Genomic DNA, 18,455 nt, shown 5'->3' on the forward strand with positions numbered 1-18,455 from the left:
TGGGGATTCAAATTTATTTTTTTGGTTTGGTTTTGGGCACCCTGCAGTTCTTTATTTCGAAATTCCACTTGCTAGTTTACTTTATACGCATAGTTTACAGCAAGGTAAATTACAAAACACTGTTAAAAAGGGTCACTTTTCTCTGCTCTACTGTATCAGATTTACAAATGTGGGTGCTGTTCTTTTTTAGATTGCTGCTAGATGAATTTATGGATCTTCACTTTATTTTGTATTTAAACACAATTTAAAGGAAAATTTAGCATAAGTTATATTTCAGGTACTGTTTTTAATAGTCAGACCCTTAACCTTTTAAATGCTTTGGGACCAATTCCATTTGGGACCAATTCCACTTTCATTTATTTGTAAAATGAATTGTTCCAGCCACTGGTTTTCCCATCTAGTGTATCAAAATAGGAAGAGAGTCAAGTCCTTTATCTTCCTTTTGTTGATGGTTTCAGCAATAGCCTGATACATGAATACTTCAGTTACATTACAGCAGTTGCTAATGCCAGTCTTCACAAAGTGCTGCCTTCTAGCTGGCAGATAGCAGAGTAAAGAAATTGTACATAAATAAACAGAATTACAGCCTTCAGAATGAATTTAACAAACTAATTTCACCAAGAAAGAGCCTGTATTGCTTTGAAATCAGCAGACAGATTTGGGGTTGTGGGTTAGTCACTGGTATCCAACCTTCTTTCTCCCTAGAATGCCTGTCAAATCCTTTGGAAGCGCCTGGAGCCTATTCAAAGAGACAATCCTGATGGCAAATGGGAAGACTGGGTAAATATCTCTCTCTGTTTTGTAGTGTTAAATTATGATAAACCCTTAAGTGTAGAGTGAAAGCTGACATTGTTCTGGAGGGAGAAAAGTGTCTCCCTGCATAAACTAAACTGGAAGTGAGAAAGAGTAAATAGGTGTAAAATGATGTAAAAGCAAGTGGTACAACACAATGTTCTGGTGAATTTGGCCAACTTTAGTGGTTTTGCAATGCCCCCTGCTTCCTAAAGACATGTCCAGGGCACAAGGGAATATAAAGCTTTTACTCAGGGCTCTTTTTTTCTTTAATTTTTTTCAAGTTTCACTTTTTCTTTAAATGTGAGGAAAAGAATTTTTAATTTTCTCTCTTTAATATTGAGTATACTTTTTGCAGATCAGTGAAGCTCACAAGCAAAGCATCAATCTTTCAGCTACTGGCTATTTCAAGTAAGGAAAGACATTAATCTTTTTTAATTTCTCATCATTGGAGGTGCTACTTTGTCAGTAGGTTGTAGGAAGGATAAAACTGGCCCCATTCACCTTTCTTAAGGCCATATCATATGCAGCACACAAACCATTAACAAGTTGCCTTGACCAGAGACTGCAGCGTTTAACAAGGAGTTCTTCTCTTCAACCCATATAGATTTTGGAAGCACTTTATATCCTTGGTTAGCTAGTTTGACAATGCTCAAAGTCTTCTCCAAGGTCAATTACAGTAAGACACAGGAAGCCCACAAGGAATTATGTTCCATGGCCATCATGATTTGCAACCCTCCTATGTGCCCAAATTATTCCACACAATGTATCAGTGGTGCTACACTCCAGATTATCTTTGACTACAGGGATCCTATGAAAACAGTTATCTTAAAGAGTTTATGTTACCAGAGAACCACAGAATGGTTTAGGTTGGAAGGAACCTTAAAGATCATCTAGTTCCAACCCCCTGCCATGGGCAGGGACACTTTCCACTAGTCCAGGTTGCTCTGAGCTCCATCCAACTTGGCTTTGATCACTTCCAGGGATGCAGAGTCCACAGCTCCTCTGGGCAAGCTGCTCCAGTGCCTCACCACCCTCACAGCAGAGAATTTCTTCCTAATATTTAGCCTAAACCTACTCTCCTTCAGTGTAAAGCTATTAACTCATATATCATGATATATGATTCTTTTAGTGATCTCAACAGTGAGGACAAGGATAGGGAGTGGGAGGTATCTTGATCAAATTCATATAATGTTCTTACTTCCTCCAGAGGTTATCATACAAACATGAACTGGGACACACAGAAAGGCCACGCGTTCCCGTATTTTCTCTTTGGAGTTGCATGTTCTGAAGTAGAAATTGACTGTTTGACAGGAGCCCACAAGGTAATGTCAAAAAACACAGTGAACTTGAAGTAGAGTTGGGTGAACTTTCCACTGTCATTACATTCCTATGACATTTTTTTCTCTTGCCTTTTTTTAAATAAGAATAGAGGCATAGCCAGCAGAACAATAAATGGCTATAGTGCCCTTTACAATATCATTTGGTCATCCTTTTCTTGCAATAGAAGCCTGATGTTAACCAGAAAAATAAGAAACACTATGATAACAGCGGAAAATAAGGAAGGTCTAATGTTTGTACCATATGTGATGACTTTTAAATTCAATTAGACCTTCTGAATATCTCCCTGCAGGTTAGACCATATCATTAGTTACAGCCTCCTTTTTAACAGTTACATTTAAAACAGGCGAAGCCACAGTCACATAACATGACCTGTTGCAAAGGGGAGTTAGTGCAGGGAGAGCTCTCAGCAGTGCTATATAGAGACCAATTCAATGTCTTCTGGTTACTGCAGAAGCATATTTGGCTGCAGAAGCTGCCAGATATCCAGTAGCCCATGTGGAGCTAGACTCAAAAATCACTGGAGTCTGTGAACCTCCTCAAACTGTACACCATACTGGGATTTAAGAGAAGCCACTGGACATTGTATAATAACAGTCCATGAGATGTTTTTCCCTGTCCCCTTCCTCTACATAAGGAACTTCTGTTCAAGTGACTGTGCTTCCACACTCACAGCAAAGCACAGGAGATGACTGGACATCACTTCAAGCAATGCAATTTCTGTAGGAAAACAAGCAACAAAGCCATTCTTGAGTTCATGATCATCCTGTTACTTACAGGATGTGTGATGTGTGCATCACATTCCAAGTGTCAGACAACCACCAAAAATGGTTTATCTAAATGAAATCTCCATCTATACAGCCTGTCTCAAGTAGCTTTCATGTTTCAGAATAAATTTGTAATATTTCTGATAACACAGCTTTCATGGATGAGACTGTAGATTATTTAGGATCCCTTTGTTGTGTATTTTAACTATAACTGTGTAACACCTTTTATTTATTTAACAGAATATCAGAACAGACATTGTCATGGATGCCTGTTTCAGCATAAATCCAGCTATAGATATAGGACAGGTATGAATTTCCATAGTTTTGCTTTATATCAAATGTTACTGAAATTTCTATTTGTGCCTACATGATTGTTGTTATTGGTCAATTTAATAACTACCAAAGCCTATGAGACCCTGCCCATTAACATTCAAGGATGTTAGATTGACAGATGGATTTGTTTTTATTTGTAGCTATAAATAATAATAAGTTACCTTTTTTACTTCTTATTCATCCTTTGAGAAGTGATGAGAAAAACAGGTCCAACAGACTCGGGAAATGTCCTACAGGATTAGCACCCTGAATCTCCTTATGACTTTCTTCCTGAACAATTTACTCCACCTCAGAATTACTGACTGAGGGCTAAATCTTAACCAGCTGCAGAGCAGTGTTGACTTCAGCTGTGATGTAATGGAAAAGGCTGTTGAGATGGATCAGATCTTTCTTTAAAGGTCTGTTGTATCCATTGCTGTGCATTATGGATTCAAGTACATGTATCTACAAAAACACTGAATAGTGACAAAAGTGGTGTCACTCACTAGTAGTTTGTAAATGAGAAAGTCGTGGTGAACTCAGACTGTAAACAATATTTGTTGTTTCTTTGCAGAGTCAGAGGAAATGCTCCTAAAAATGACCTACATTTAAAGCCTTTCTTATCCTGCGATTTATCCTATTCCACACTCATCCTCATATATTTGCCCTTCACCTAAAATCTTATGTTCATTTTGCACATTCATGGACTGCCAAATATGTCATATTAAGTTCTTTTTTAGCATTTTAATTCTATGTTCACCTTGCACCAATGTTTACATCAACTACTGACACAGTCCAAGTGTCTACTCAGCAGTTGTTCCTTCCTACATGATGGAAGGAACATGATTTTGGTCTGTTATTTTCTCTTCATATCCAAACTATCACCTGTTTATGTCTGATATATTTATCTCAAAGAAATTTTATTGGCTATCTGCAAATCTTTTAAAGCAAATATTAGATTGAGCAGACTATATATGTCATAGTCCCTAGACAAATATCTCCTCACTGGCGTTGCTGTGGATTTGACTCAATTCTATTTGGCAATTTTGCAAAAGCAAATCAAAGGCAACTGTACTAGTTACAGTGAGATTAGACAGGAATAAGGAAGAATAGAACTTGAGCCAATGAAAATATTTGTCAAAGTCAGATGAGGACAGCCTTGTCCTGTTTGGGTCTTTGTTGACTAATAGAAAGAAAGCCAGTTCATGTGTAATCTTACTAATTAAGTCTGATTGTATATCTGGTTTTATCTTTTAAAATAATTGAATGAAATGTAAAAGTTTACCTTTTTTTCTTTCTTCAGATTGAAGGGGCCTTTATTCAGGGGGTTGGTCTTTATACATTAGAAGACATCTACTTTTCTCCAAAAGGAGAGCAGCTCACTCTTGGCCCAGATACATATAAGATCCCTGCTGTCTGTGACGTTCCTGAGCAGTTCTGTGTCTATTTACTGCCCAATTCACGCAACTCAATTGCCATCTATTCTTCCAAGGTAAACATGCCAAATTTACTGTTTGCAAGCACAGCAGGAGATTCTGCTGCAAAGCCATGACTGTAGTGTATGGTATGCTTTGCATTTATTTTTTTTTTTTGGGGGGGCAGTTTCAGCTATGGAGCAAATTGGACTTAAATGGTAAACACTGGTGTTCTCAATTTTTGGACTAATTTTCTTCCTATGATTTATTAGTATTACAGTAGCACTTAGAAACCCTAATCAAAATTGAAACTTTAATGTAAAAGAACACAAAACTGTTGTGCTAGAAATCAAAAGTGAAAAAGTCCATCCTGAAGAGCTTTAATTGCCTAAAGAGGAGTACGGACGGAAAAAAGGAAATATTGTTATAATTTTTAAAGGCAGAGAAGTGATGAGACAAGAGATTAAGTAACTTTCTAGAATCTCACAGGAAATCTGTGATAGGTATGGGAACAGAGCCCAGTTTTTCTATCAGCCATGGCAGAGCACCATTCTTTCTGTCCTAAGGGTACCTCAACCTCTCAGGAGGCACACAGTACCAGGACTGAGCACTGTTCATAGACTCAAAATAAAAGCAAAAAAAAAGGCACCTCAGAATAAAAGGAGAACTAAAGGTAGGTGTAGACCTCGGGATACTAAAAGACAGGAATGGCCACAAGTCCAGCCATGAATCTAGAGCAGGTATAAGAAAGTGCCATGATTTAACCCCAGCAGGGAGCTAAGCCCCACAGAGCTAGCTGTTCACTCACTTGCCCCCCATGGGATGGGGGAGAGAATCAGAAGGGTAAAAGTGAGAAAACTCACAGCTTGAGATAAAGATAGTTTAAAAGATAAAGCAAAAGCTGCACACACAAGCAAAGTGAGATAAGGAATGGAATTCATTCACTGTTTCCATCAGCAGGAAGACATTAATCGCCAGGAAAGCTGGGCTTCATCACCTGTAATGGTGGCTTGGGAAGACAAACACTAGAACTTTGAATGTCTCCCCCCCTTCTTCTTCCCTCATGTACGCTGAACATGAGGCCATATGGTATATTCCATACCATATTCCATGACTTTGGTCAGTTTGAGACAGCTATCCTGGCTGTGTCCCCTCCCAGTTTCTTGTGCCCCTCAGCCTCCTTGCCTGTGGGGTGGGGTAAGAGGCAGCAAAGACCTTGACTCAGTGTAAGCTCTGCTCAGCAGTAACTAAACATCCCCGTGTATCAGCACTTGTTTTCAGCACAAATCCAAAACACAACCTCATACTGGCTACTGTGAGGAAAGTTAACTCTACCCCAGCCAAAACCAGTACACAAAGGAATTGAAATTTCCAGAAGTAAATCTGCTTCATATTCTTATGGCCTTACATGGCATAAATGAGTAAAAAAACTCTTCCCCATGAAGAAAACAGACAGAGACTAAGGGCATAATTCTTGTCAAAATTAGACAGCACAAACTTTATCCATGCAAGAGGGGCTAAGAGGACAGTGGGGGCGGGCAGTCTTTCTTCCTCTGTTTCATCATGAAGAATTAATTACACTTGGACATAGAAAAGCTAGTCTTTGTGAGAAGGCCAGAGTTATTTCATAGCTTTTTAACATCAGCACTGAAGTCCCAGCAGGAAGTTTTTTTGATACTGTAGCTTTATTGTGAATTTTAAAATTATTTCCACCAGCCAAATTCTGATCCTTGATGGTTTTCTGATTTAAAAGTTCTCAGAGATCCAAGGAAAATTGTTGAATCCAAATATGCTGGACATGATCAAATACTGACCTGCTGTGATTCAGTATATTTCAGATAAATACAGCAGAAATGTGCTGATTTAACTCTCTGCTGGCAGTTCCTAAAGCCAGTCTCTCCAGCTGCCTCTCTCCTCTACCAGGGCATGGGCGAGGCTGGATTATTCTTGGGCAGCTCAGTGTTCTTTGCAATACGAGATGCAGTGGCTGCTACACGGAAAGAAAGAGGATTGTCCCTGGACTTCACACTGAACAGCCCCTTGACTGTTGAGCGGATTCGCATGGCCTGTGGTGATGTCTTTACTGAGATGGTAAGGTTATTTTCCTTCCTTTCCTGAGCTGGCCAACTCCTTAATTCTCCTTCACCTGAATGGGCTGTGCACCTAGATGAATCAGTGAGCCATATCTCTTTTCTTCGACATTTAGCAGAGCTTTGCACTTTATTTTATCAGTGGCACCTTGTTCAGCCATGTTGACAGAGTAACATGAACTGACAATCCAGAACTGAGGAACCTGTGCTGTTTCCTCAGTGGTAATGTTTCAATTTATTTATCTCCTTTAAACTAAAAGCCTTGAAAGTCCTTTTCAGATTATAGTTTGACTTTGTCTTACTGTCACTTTATTTGCATTAGAAAATATGACTATGTCTAAACACAGAGTGCTAGACATGCTCCATCACTTGTTCTTTGCTCCTGGTCTAGACTGATTCCACTTTGAACCACGTAACCCAGTTTCCTTTTTTTCTTCCTGGAAAACAAGGTAGATGGAAATATGGGCTGATGTGCATCCAAGTCTTGTCACAACATGGAGTGAAAACACAGGCTGGGTGAACAGGAACACTCCCAAATAAAACATTTTAGATTTAGATTTACATGTGAGCATCACCACTAACAGAGGCATCCACAGAATCTAGGGGTGCAAATTTAAGATATTCACTGTAATGGGCTAAACTGTCTGGGTCCCCGTTACTTCATATAAGCTCATTTTCTGTGTCGTGATATGAGAAGTATTCCTAGAACTGCTTGAGTGAACACACCCTTGATTTTTATAAAAAAAGCAGAGGCTAGTAATGATCCTTCCCATAATACAATCCATGTCCAAGGCTGGCTTCATGACAGCCCTCCACCTTGACCTTCAGGCCGTGCTATATCGTCTTTGTTTTCTAGAATGAAGAGAGATACTCAGCAGCCACTGAAATGATCAGGCTAAGAAGGACAATGGATTTTAGATACCCCAACCTTCTCTTTTTTTGACAAACATGCAACATGTCTATTTTCTGCCTATCTCAGACACTGTAATTACTTTGTAGGTATAATGCGTAGGTTTGAGAATGGTACAGTTCCCCACTCTTGAAGTGCAATACAGTACCAGCTCTGGCTGGTTTTGACATTCTATTATCTTCTAATATCTTCCCTCTCACAGATGGAACAGGTAATGCACAACTGGTGCACTATGCCCTTTTATTGAAATTTCCCCCACAGTCACTGAAGTTATTTTGATAGCCACCTGTGTGCTTTGCCTCTGCTTTCTTCAAAATGAGGATGGCAAGAAAATGCACCCTCACCCTTGCAGTTCTCTGTGTCTTTCTTTCCACAGTAATGTCTCAATCTGATCTTCCTGTATCTTGCACTTCCCTCACAAGGGGTTGGCAGTAGGACAGAGCAGTAGACTGCTGGACAGTACTTATTTTTGTAGGACTCTGAGGCAGGAGCCGACTTCCCTCCCCATATCTGCCCTAGCCAACAGTGATCACACAAGAGTTTCTTCAGAAAGGTGGGCAAGATGAGAAATATGACATTGTTTTCTGATGAAAGCTTTAGCCACTTCACAGGTTTTCCAGTGCACTCATTCTTTTGGCACTGTAAAAGCAGATATCTGAAATTGCTTAATACATTGTCACTTACCCAAATTTCTGTTTATTTATAAGTTGAAGAGAGAGAGAAAAAAGGGGAATAAAAAATCAAAGTAGTAAAGCACAGGAGCAATTATGAAATAGATAAACAGCACGGGTTTACCAGTCATTCTCCCCTCAGTGCATATCCAGTCAGAAAGCAAACTAAACAAACACTTCAGGAGCCTGGAAAATAGGAAACATCCGATCAAACTGTGACAAGGTCCATTAATTAAAACTTTAAACTTAAAAAGCCTCACGTAGCTGAATTTGAACAACTCTATTGTACCCTAGACTGAAAATTTCTCTATGAAGAGAGACACGGTTTGGGTCAGGCAGACCTGCAGGCCCCACTCTTCCAGTGGCAGCCAGCTAGAGACTCCCTGACCTCAACCTCCCTGGAGGCTGGGGCTGTGAATTCCACATCCATCCACTTCTGCTTCCTCCTGTGCAGGATATCCAGCAAAGTGTTTCACAGTGATAGAACTCATATTCATAGAAGTTATAACCAGGATTAAGAACCTTTGTGGGCTAAGTGCTGTGCAAACACTTGGGAAAAACTCAGAATTTAAATAATGGGGAAGTTGTTATCCAGTCATCAGGAGGTGATGTTCTGTCTCCAGGAATGCCCTCAGAAATGTAGGATTTCTTTGCAAACATCACGGCCTCCATGATTCAAGCAGTATCATTAAACCATATTGCATAATGGAACCTCGTATGTCAGTTCCTCTAATCTGAGCCTTTCAGGCTGTGAGCTCACCTCTGCTATGGAGACATGAGCTTAATTACCTGTTCAATTACCAGAATGGCACTGTTAACTAGAAGTAAGTTGGTTGATTTTACAACTTTTTATAACACGGGAAAATGGAGTTTTGTGCATGCAATGACATTTACATGGCTGATAAGGAACATGCATTTGTGAATTACAGTAAGTTCTTTTTTCCCCTTATCAAAATTATGTTGTTTTCTTTATATTTTATTTCAGATTCCAAAAGACAAACCTGGAACCTATAAGCCATGGGCCATCGATATAGCCTAGTACTGCTTTCCTAAGTATCAACCAACCATGTGATTCCTTCAGCCACTTACTAATCAAAAGCATTCATGCAAGAAAGAACTGTAATACTTACATGCACACATGCATACATATATATATCACACCATCTTTGCAGAATAAGATATAAGCACCAGTTCCATTGTAAGTCTCTAAGTAAAAGACCTCTCATTAATGTGTTACATGCTACACTGGAATGGTTGGGGAGTTAACTCAAGAACTTCAAAGCATTTGCATGAGATTCTGAAAATATCTGCAGTGAAGAGCAGATCACAAATAGTACCATTTTGTCACTTCTACATCCAGTTTGAGAGTCACAGCTGTTGTTATCTATTTTTTCTGTTCTTCCAACATACGAAAATCCCAAAGATCAAAATTAGACAATGTACAAATTAGTGATGGGCAATGTATCAATATTTCAGTAAAAGAGATATTCTGAAAGTACATACTACCAAATATTTCTAGACACAGATATATTATTACCACTACAGTAACCACAGTAATACACCAGTAAAGCTTCTTTGCTTCCTGGCAGCCTACCTCAAGCCTGCTCCTTACCACCAGATCTCTTTGAACCACTATCAACTTCGACCTCTCCTAGAGCTGGAATATAATCACTGCTATTCACTCACTGCCTCGTCATCACTTGTTCCTCTTCTCCTCTTCCTTACCCACAGTTTTGCTCCTTCTTTCCAGCAAAATGGTGAAGCAGAACATAGCTGATGCTTTCATCTGTAGGTGAGGAGAAGGCACGATGCAAGAGAGGTGTACTGGAGGTAGGAAGGGTTAAAGCAGGACAGGTTCCCAGTACCAGCTTCGAGTGACCATAACACAGGTGAGGTTGCCCCTTGCAGTCAGCAGGCCTGCATAGCAATGTGTAGATGAAAAGGTGGAGGGGAGCAGAGCTGAGGGAAACAGTGACAACAGAAGTTCATCATAGTGTGTCAGCTCACAATTTAACTGAGCTGTGCCAAACAACTCGTACTCTGACAGAGATTGTTTCAGAAAGGAGCTTTTAAAGTGATCTGGTGGCAGCTGTGTGCTCATTTCCCCATGAGGAGAGGAGACTGAAAAGCAAGTGCAAAGGTATTTGAGAGGGAGAAAAGGGAATGGCTGAGCTAAGCCAACATAGTAATATATACAAATCAATATTCGACTTTGATATTTGATAGTTCAAAGCAATCAAATTTACAGTAAGAACACATTTAACAACGTCATTTTGTACCCAGAACACTAGCATAAGAAATAACTCTGGAGATGCTTAATGGGTATTTCATTAGTTCAGATCCTCATTAAATAGACAGAAATTTAGACTATTTTCATTTATTTTAAGGGTGAGGCTTAAATTAACTCAGTATAGAAGAGAGTGCAACCTGCACACACCCTCAAATAAGTCATGTTTAATTTAAATCTGTAGAGATACGACAAGATTTTATTCCTTTACATGTAAATTAATATTGCAAGTAATAAGGAAATTTCTAGCTTATGTGGGTGAAGTTTTCCTGATCATTTCTCTTGGTAAATGGTGAGAAATTACAGCTAATGGGAAAAGCTCAACTGTTAATAGACTTTGCAGTTCTGTAATATCAAAGACTTCAGGAAGCTGACAGCAAGGAACTATTATGTCTTTTTGTTCCTTTCTGTAAAATGCAATTTTAATAATTTCTGATTTATCTTCTTGGCTTTTTACTTAATTGTGATTCAGACAAATCCTCTCAGTTTAGAATGAGTACCAAAGTAATCAGGGTCTTGGGTTTAGAATGAATGGAGAAATATTTGCAAATATTAAGGTGAAAATCCTTCCTCTGAAACTCCCTTAGGGTATTTTTGAATGTAGTATTTTGGGGATTTCATCAGGCTGTTAACTGGAACCTGTAAAAATGTTTCTTGAATAAAAGCAAACTTGTAAGGCTGTCCTGCTATTTCATGACACTGGGATCTATAACCAATATCGTTTCAAGAAAGCACTAGTAACAAAAATGGTGAAATCTGGCTCCTACTGACAATAAGAATGACCCCACTTTCCACTCCTGAAGCACAGTGATGTGTTCCACTTACACACCTGATAACTGGTCATTGCAAGAGCTTTAGTCACAGGAATATTATCCTTTACCCCCGTGGAGATTTGCTGCTGTGTGAGGTCTAGAAGGAAGCTTGTGATCTCTACGTTAGTTTAGTGGTTTGGCCTTTTGGGGAGCAAAGAACTGAGTTGCATCTCCTGTCCTACACCAGCATGGACAGTATGCTGGTTTTGTCTCCAGTTACGTGATGCTGGGCGAGTTTGGCAGCATGTTTTTTAGAAAGTACTTACAGGCCCTTCACTAACACACTGGGTTTGTTTATGCTGTTTGCTAACGGACACACACTGCCCCACAGCCTGAAGGTAGAATGAGACCTGTTATCATGATTGCTAGTGGAAGAACCTGTGTTAACGGCAGTAGAGAAGGTCTGTGCTTCTGGAACTCAAAGACTTTGTTGTGTGTCAGATGTGAGCAGCTTTTAACTGGTAATCCTGTCTGCACAGACTACTATATGTCAAGTGTTTATATGATGATGTTATCGTCAGAATTGGAGGAAAGAGGCGATTATTAAAACTGAACAGCAAATCCAGGATAAAAATAGCACAGCAGACCCGGCATTAATGCCCAGTGCCCCGCAGGACTCGGTGTTCCCCCGGCGCTCCTTATGTGCCTGCACTCTCGTCGGACGCGCTCCCTCCCGGGCCGGGCTCGGCCGCGCAAGCCCCGCGGGTCCCCCCTTGCGGCCGGAGGACGGCCAGGGCAGGGCGGGAGCCCGGACCGATCCCCGCCCTTTTTCCCTCCATGCTCTCCGGCGGGGCGGGGCGGAGCGCGGCCCTTCCCTCTTCCTCTGGCGTCGGTTCCGCTCGCACAGCTCTCTCTCCGCCGCCACCGCTCCTCGCCGCCGCTCTCGCCCGTCTGCGCTCCGGGCCGCTCGGGCGTTTTCTCTCTGCCTTAAAGTCGGTGAGCACACGGGCGCGGGCGGGGGGCGGCCGGCGGGGCCGGCTGGGGCAGCCCGGGCCGCGAGGGCCGCGCTGCGCTGCGCTCGGGTGGAGGCGGGGGGGGATCGGTCCCTCTCCGTCCGCCCCCGCACGGGCACCGGGAGCGCGGCGGCGACAGGGAAGCTCCCGACGGGCTCCGTGCGGCGGGGGCGGGGGGCCAGAGGCGCCGCGGCGGGCCCGGCTCCGCCCCGCGCCGCCCCCGCCCGGAGCCCGGTGCGTGCCGGGAGCCGGCGCCGCCCGCACCGCCCAGCGCCGCGGGGCCGGCGGCCGGGAGCGGCACGGCCCCTTCGCCAGTGCCCTGAGGGGTGTCTCTGTTTCCTTGCAGGGTGTCTTTTATGAATAATCAAAAGCCGCAGAAGCCGACACTATCGGGCCAGCGTTTTAAAACCAGAAAGAGAGGTGAGTTCTTGCGCCGTGCCCGCTGCCAGGACCGGCTGCCGGCGCCGTGCGGTCGGTAAAACATCAGTTTGTGTCCGCAAACAAACCAGTGCCTTTATGCTCTTCTCAAAACTCCCTTAAGTGAGAGCATGCCAAATGCAGAGTCTGGAGGCCGACTCTGGGTGCTGCAGCGTTCTCTGCACTAATCAGACATATTTGGCAGTAAGAGTTGTCGCCGAATTTACTGTGATAAGCTTGGCTTAGGAGATGGTCATTCTGGAACCGTGAGAACTGTGAGAACTGTGTTTAGCCTGAAAGCAGAAGTATCTGATAACCCGGAATTACAGGGGAGCTCCAGCACAGGCTTTTTGCAGGTTGATACATGCATCAAAGGAGCATCTAACGCAATAAGGATTTCAGTCCTAGCCACTGGATAAAAGTTACTTTGTCCCCTTAATGTTATAAGAATACCTAATTTAAAAAAACTGACAGAAAAAACCCACGACAAAATCACACAAACAGACCCACTCCCCAGCGAACATCCAAAAAAAGCCCAAGGTGTGGGATGTGCAAATGCCTGTCTCTGTAGGAGCACAGTTAGTTCCATATGAAGAGTTAATGACTGAAGAGGTGCAATGAATAACTTAGTATTTTGGTGGGGTTTTTTTTAAACCCATAGAGGAAGTGGGTGCAGCTCTTAGAGTTCCTGTTCAATACTGTTTTACTAGGATACCAGCAGTGTTCCAGCTCAGACAGGCAGCTTTAAGGATTCTGCACGTACAGAAGTATGCTTTGATTTACAGAACCTGTTTTAATGTCAAAGCCCCTTGAGAAACTCTTGAGTGAGAGAGTTCAATCTAGTCTGTCCAGCAGAGGAAATGCTAGTGGCCTGGCTTTTAGTCTCTTTTTAACCACAGTTTGTTTTCAAGCAACTGCTGGAACAATGAGCTTTGTGGATTTGTCCTGGAAGATCCAGTATTTCCAGACTTCCACCCAGCTGTTACCAGTGTGTGGGTACTTACATGGACACCAGGACACCAGTATGCCAGCTAGGTTGCTAACCCACCAGAAGTGGCTAAGCCATTGTAGACAGCACTCAAAATAAGATGTGCAGCTGAGTTCTGTATCTTTGAAAGCTTCTCATCGCATGGTTTGCGTAATCTAAGGACAAATAGAGATGAGCAAAATTAAAGACTGCTTCTGTTTAAGGTTTTCTGTTAGTTACATGGATGGATTTGTTGCATTTTGAACTACTACCTGTAGTGAAAATAAGGCAATGATCAGTGGATGTATCTCAGATATGAAGAAGTATGTGTTCTGCTTTAACAACAACAAAGGATGCTAAATAGACATGCAATTATAGCCCATTAAGTTAGCTCATATGTCTACATTTCCCCCAGGCACCTGAGGAAAAGCAATTACTTCAGACTCATTTAATTCCACATTAAAAGGAGGGAAGGATCTTCGTAGCTGAAAAGTGAACACTGTCAAATGACTCTAACTTCAGCTTGTCAGTCAGAGTATTTCTTCCAAAACAGTGAGAGGCCCAAAGAGCTGAAATGAAACATAGTAATGGAGTCAAATGTACAAAACCATGGGGGCATGTATTAAGAATTGCCTTCCAGCATGAGCTAAGTTGCCTGTTTTGGAGGAAAGAGTGATCTGACACGTCCATGGAGGTATAAGAATCAAACTGAGAAGTCAGGTAAGCTTTATCAGAGTCAAGCAATGATCATTGTGAACAACTGTTCTGAAAATATGGTAAGAATTCAATTAGAAGTAACTAAGCAATGTTCTAGCTTTTGGTATCCTCTCTCCCAGCCTTGACTGAACATGGGAGTGAAAGCAGCAAGACTCCTCACTGCTGTATTGGCCACTGAAATTCATTTCAGGCTATGCTATTAAGTCACTATTTGTGCTACTTAATACAGTTGTCTAGTTTGTCAGTGCAAATTTGGTTTAGTTGTTTTTTGTTTTTTTAATAAGACTGAAATAACAAAAAACAGTGTACAGAAATTTTATTTCAACACTTCTTCTTTACAGATGAAAAAGAGAGGTTTGACCCTACTCAGTTCCAGGACTGTATTATTCAAGGTTTAAGTGAAACTGGCACTGACTTGGAGGCAGTAGCAAAGTTTCTTGATGCTTCTGGTGCAAAACTTGACTATCGCCGCTATGCAGAAACACTTTTTGACATCCTGGTGGCTGGTGGAATGCTGGGTAAGTCCTTTTGATGTGGCTCTGTCAGCTTCATTCACGTGACTCTGCAAAAGCTCAGTTTTCCTTCAGTGTAAAAACTCTGCTAAAGAGCCTGTTCAGTGTGTGGAACAGGGTTTAAGTTATCTGTGGTAAACTATATGACCGTCTTGGTGACTAAGTAATTGCTGTAGAAATGCTCTGTATACCCTCCTGCAGTTTTACTTGAGTCTGTTTGCGTTCTTCAAAGTGTAGATTGTACAAATTTGGCTTAAAAAAAGATACTGGATTATTTGGCATTTTTTGTTGGTTGATTGTGTGTTTAGTTGGTTTTTGTTGGTTTGTTTTTTGGGGTTTTTTTACCAGGTGTAGGTCTTGACTCTTTAGTCAAGTTCATTTCTGATGGTGTGAGGTGGATGAATGCTTGTTTCAGGTGTGTGCTCTGTGGTCACAAGACCAGTGGAGTTGCCCTGAATGATTCTGACATTATCCTGTGCTTTGTGCATCCTGCCCTCTTATTTTGGAAAGGAAACTTGTTTACAGAAGAATCTGAAGTGCTCTTAGAAATGCTATTACAAATCATTTATTGTTGACAGTGGGTTATGGGCTCTAGCAGACATCACGGAGTGAGAAATGAGAGGGTGGTTGAGTCAGCAGAAAACACAGGGAACTGAGGAAGTGAAATGTGATGACAAAAAGTCTTATAAACTCGTGTACATGTGTGTAAAGAGCAAAGAGGAACAGCTGCTCACCTAACAGGTTGTAATTGTTATGATATGTGGGTTTACATTTAAGAGTCTTAACCAGTGCATATTGTGTTAGGAAGTGTTTCTTCTAGGAATAAGGCTGAGAGGGAAGGGAAGAAGGCATTGCTGCGTTACTGGTAATATGGGGTCCTTTACTCAAGTCCCTCTCTAACACATAGCTAAGTAGACTGGCTTTGATCTTCAGTCAGATGAGGCCAGAATAAAAACTGACATCCTGTTGCCTTACCACCTTTTAATATTACTGTTAATACTCATCTCTGTTTTTAAAGCCATGTATCTGGCTAATAACATAAGGATCTCCATTGTATGTAGGATGGCATAGAAACCCATGATGAGGTGTTCTGGCAGTGAAGCTGGTGACCTGAATGCACTTTCATTAGTGAAGCAGCCTAAAAAAACCTCAAGTTTCAAACTCATCTCTGAGGCACTGAATTTTGAACATGCATCTTTACATGTTTCAATCTCCTATTGTGACTTACTGTGCCATGTAAAAGGCACTTACAAAGCACTGTTGCTGCAGACACTAGAGACACTTGCTATGATTAAGCAGTTTCAGTGGTTCCCTTTAAGAGAAGAGACGCTTACATGGCCATGTTAACTTAGTCACATGTAAACAAGATGTTTTGCCAGTCCACTTAGCAGTAGGGGGCCAGAATATTTAAATATTCAAATCTGAGGTACTGATTTTAAAGTTCCACTGCAGCAGTGGAACAGATGGAAATGTAGGGATATCTTCAGTGGCCAGGTCATTCAACATCACGAAAGGACAATGTGTTGCATGTTTTGGGAACTGGAGTTCTTACTGTGGAGACTACTCAGTACTCTCCCTGGGCAGTAACACTACTAATGCTGAAATCCTCCTCCAGCCCCAGGTGGTACCTTGGCAGATGACATGACACGCACAAACGTCTGTGTATTTGCAGCACAGGAAGACCTAGAAACCATGCAAGCATTTGCTCAGGTTAGTTCTGAAATGAGTACAATTTAACTTAAAACTGTTTAGTGGTCAAAAATGAAATGTTTGTGTAGTTGAAGGTTTGGGTAAGAATAATATGTGGCTTTAAGAAGCATACTGGAAGTGGTAAGAGTAGCAGTGTTCTAAAAGTTCTCTGTAGAGTTCAGACCCACTTTACTGAACTTGGTTTTTTAAAATTGTAATTGAATGATAGTTTAGAGCAAAAAATAATATGATCTGTCTTTTTAGGTTTTTAACAAGCTCATCAGGCGTTACAAGTACCTGGAGAAAGGCTTTGAGGATGAAGTCAAAAAGGTATGGAGTGGGTGTTTATCAGCAGACAAATAAACCTTCAAATTCTGCTAGTTAATCACTGTAGAAGAGTTACAGCATAAAGTGGATTATTAAAATACAACACGTCTAAGTTTCTAATAAAAGAACAGCAAGCTGCTGTCACTAGTGGAGAAGACTACCAGTGCTTCTGCTAATTGAACAGTTTGACTGAAACAAAAATGTTTAACACAGAGTGTCCAAAGTTTAGTGAGAGGTGATAGTTTTAGGGCAACTCTTCTTCTTACTTTCTCTTGCAGTTGCTGCTGTTCCTGAAAGGGTTCTCGGAATCTGAGCGGAACAAACTGGCCATGCTGACGGGTATTCTGCTGGCCAATGGGACACTGAATGCATCGATTCTCAACAGTCTTTACAATGAGAACTTGGTTAAAGAAGGTAAGTGTTGCCCAACTCCTCCTTCAGGGGAAGGTGGTGGGGGACAGAACCATGACAAGTAGCTGGGTATTACAACAACAATACTCCTTGCAGCTCTCTAGTTTCATCTGGTGATAGATTAACTACAGGATTAGCAAAGGTAAACATGCCCCACAACCTGGAAGGTCTTGCTAAGACTTCAGAAAATGAGTTTTTTCAGAAAAAAAGTCCTTGTGTGTAGGACTTGCCTGCATGACACTGGGGGCTGCCATCACTAGTGTTGCCCAGAGAGGCAGTATTGTATTTTGGAGAGCGACCTTTCAGCATGCAAAAGGTCTGTCATGTCTTTAGGTTTCTTCCTAAATTGCAGCAAGGAGAGTCAAGTTTAGTACAGGAAGACTTCATGTCCCTGAATGGTAAGAGAAGTCCAGTGTGCTGGAGGCTGCAGTATCCTCAGGCAGGGAGGGGTTCTGCAGACAGTGCTAGGGTTGCTGGGAGCACAGCTGCTGCTGCTCTGAGCAGGGGTCTGACAGACTAGGTGCCCTGAACTCGGGCCTTATGATTCCCTTTGTTTTTTGTTTTTAGTACTGTCACTAAAAACAGTACTATTCTTATTGCACAGGTGTTTCTGCAGCTTTTGCAGTCAAGCTGTTCAAATCATGGATAAATGAGAAAGATATTAATGCAGTGGCTGTCAGTCTTCGCAAAGTAAACATGGATAATAGACTGATGGTGAGTACCACTGAAATTACTCTCCTACTGCTTAAGCCAGTTTAGTAAAATAGAATTTGCCAGCAAGGTACTCAACACACATTTCTTTCACAAAAAAGTTGTAAACTTTGTTTTCAGGAACTCTTCCCAGCCAACAAACAAAGTGTTGAACACTTCTCTAAGTACTTCACTGAAGCAGGACTAAAAGAACTTTCTGAGTATGTTCGGAACCAGCAATCCATAGGAGCTCGGAAGGAGCTGCAGAAAGAACTGCAGGAGCAGATGTCACGGGGAGATCCGTTCAAGGATGTAAGTATTTGTCTGGAGATGAGGTGGAGGTGCTTTCTCTGTGTGTGTCTGTCTCTCATACTG

At 41.6% G+C, this 18,455-nt stretch overlaps 2 protein-coding genes across 3 annotated transcripts in view; both read left to right on the forward strand.

Annotated features, from left to right (window-relative positions):
• LOC108507865 (aldehyde oxidase 2-like) overlaps nt 1-11,261 on the forward strand; it is a 47,820-nt gene extending 36,559 nt beyond the window's left edge. Inside the window, exons 29-35 of the mRNA XM_017836179.1 lie at nt 706-780; nt 1,151-1,203; nt 2,003-2,117; nt 3,141-3,206; nt 4,516-4,704; nt 6,551-6,718; nt 9,284-11,261. Coding sequence (XP_017691668.1) covers nt 706-780; nt 1,151-1,203; nt 2,003-2,117; nt 3,141-3,206; nt 4,516-4,704; nt 6,551-6,718; nt 9,284-9,337 — 720 coding nt within the window. The 3' untranslated portion in view covers nt 9,338-11,261. The remainder of the gene's footprint in view (nt 1-705; nt 781-1,150; nt 1,204-2,002; nt 2,118-3,140; nt 3,207-4,515; nt 4,705-6,550; nt 6,719-9,283) is intronic.
• Nucleotides 11,262-12,211: 950 nt separating this feature from the next.
• The window catches only part of BZW1 (basic leucine zipper and W2 domains 1), an 8,510-nt gene continuing 2,266 nt past the window's right edge, over nt 12,212-18,455 (forward strand). Inside the window, exons 1-8 of one of the 2 annotated variants that reach the window (XM_017836367.1) lie at nt 12,212-12,333; nt 12,697-12,770; nt 14,793-14,969; nt 16,579-16,673; nt 16,917-16,982; nt 17,258-17,393; nt 17,995-18,104; nt 18,222-18,392. In XM_017836367.1, the coding sequence (XP_017691856.1) occupies nt 12,707-12,770; nt 14,793-14,969; nt 16,579-16,673; nt 16,917-16,982; nt 17,258-17,393; nt 17,995-18,104; nt 18,222-18,392 (819 nt within the window). In that variant the 5' untranslated portion in view covers nt 12,212-12,333; nt 12,697-12,706. Of the gene's footprint in view, nt 12,334-12,696; nt 12,771-14,792; nt 14,970-16,578; nt 16,674-16,916; nt 16,983-17,257; nt 17,394-17,994; nt 18,105-18,221; nt 18,393-18,455 lie in introns of those variants that run through there. The other variant, XM_017836376.1, reaches the window with a different exon arrangement.

Source organism: Lepidothrix coronata, unplaced genomic scaffold (assembly GCF_001604755.1).
Source record: "Lepidothrix coronata isolate B3197 unplaced genomic scaffold, Lepidothrix_coronata-1.0 Scaffold7, whole genome shotgun sequence".
NCBI classification, from domain to species: Eukaryota; Metazoa; Chordata; class Aves; order Passeriformes; family Pipridae; genus Lepidothrix; species Lepidothrix coronata.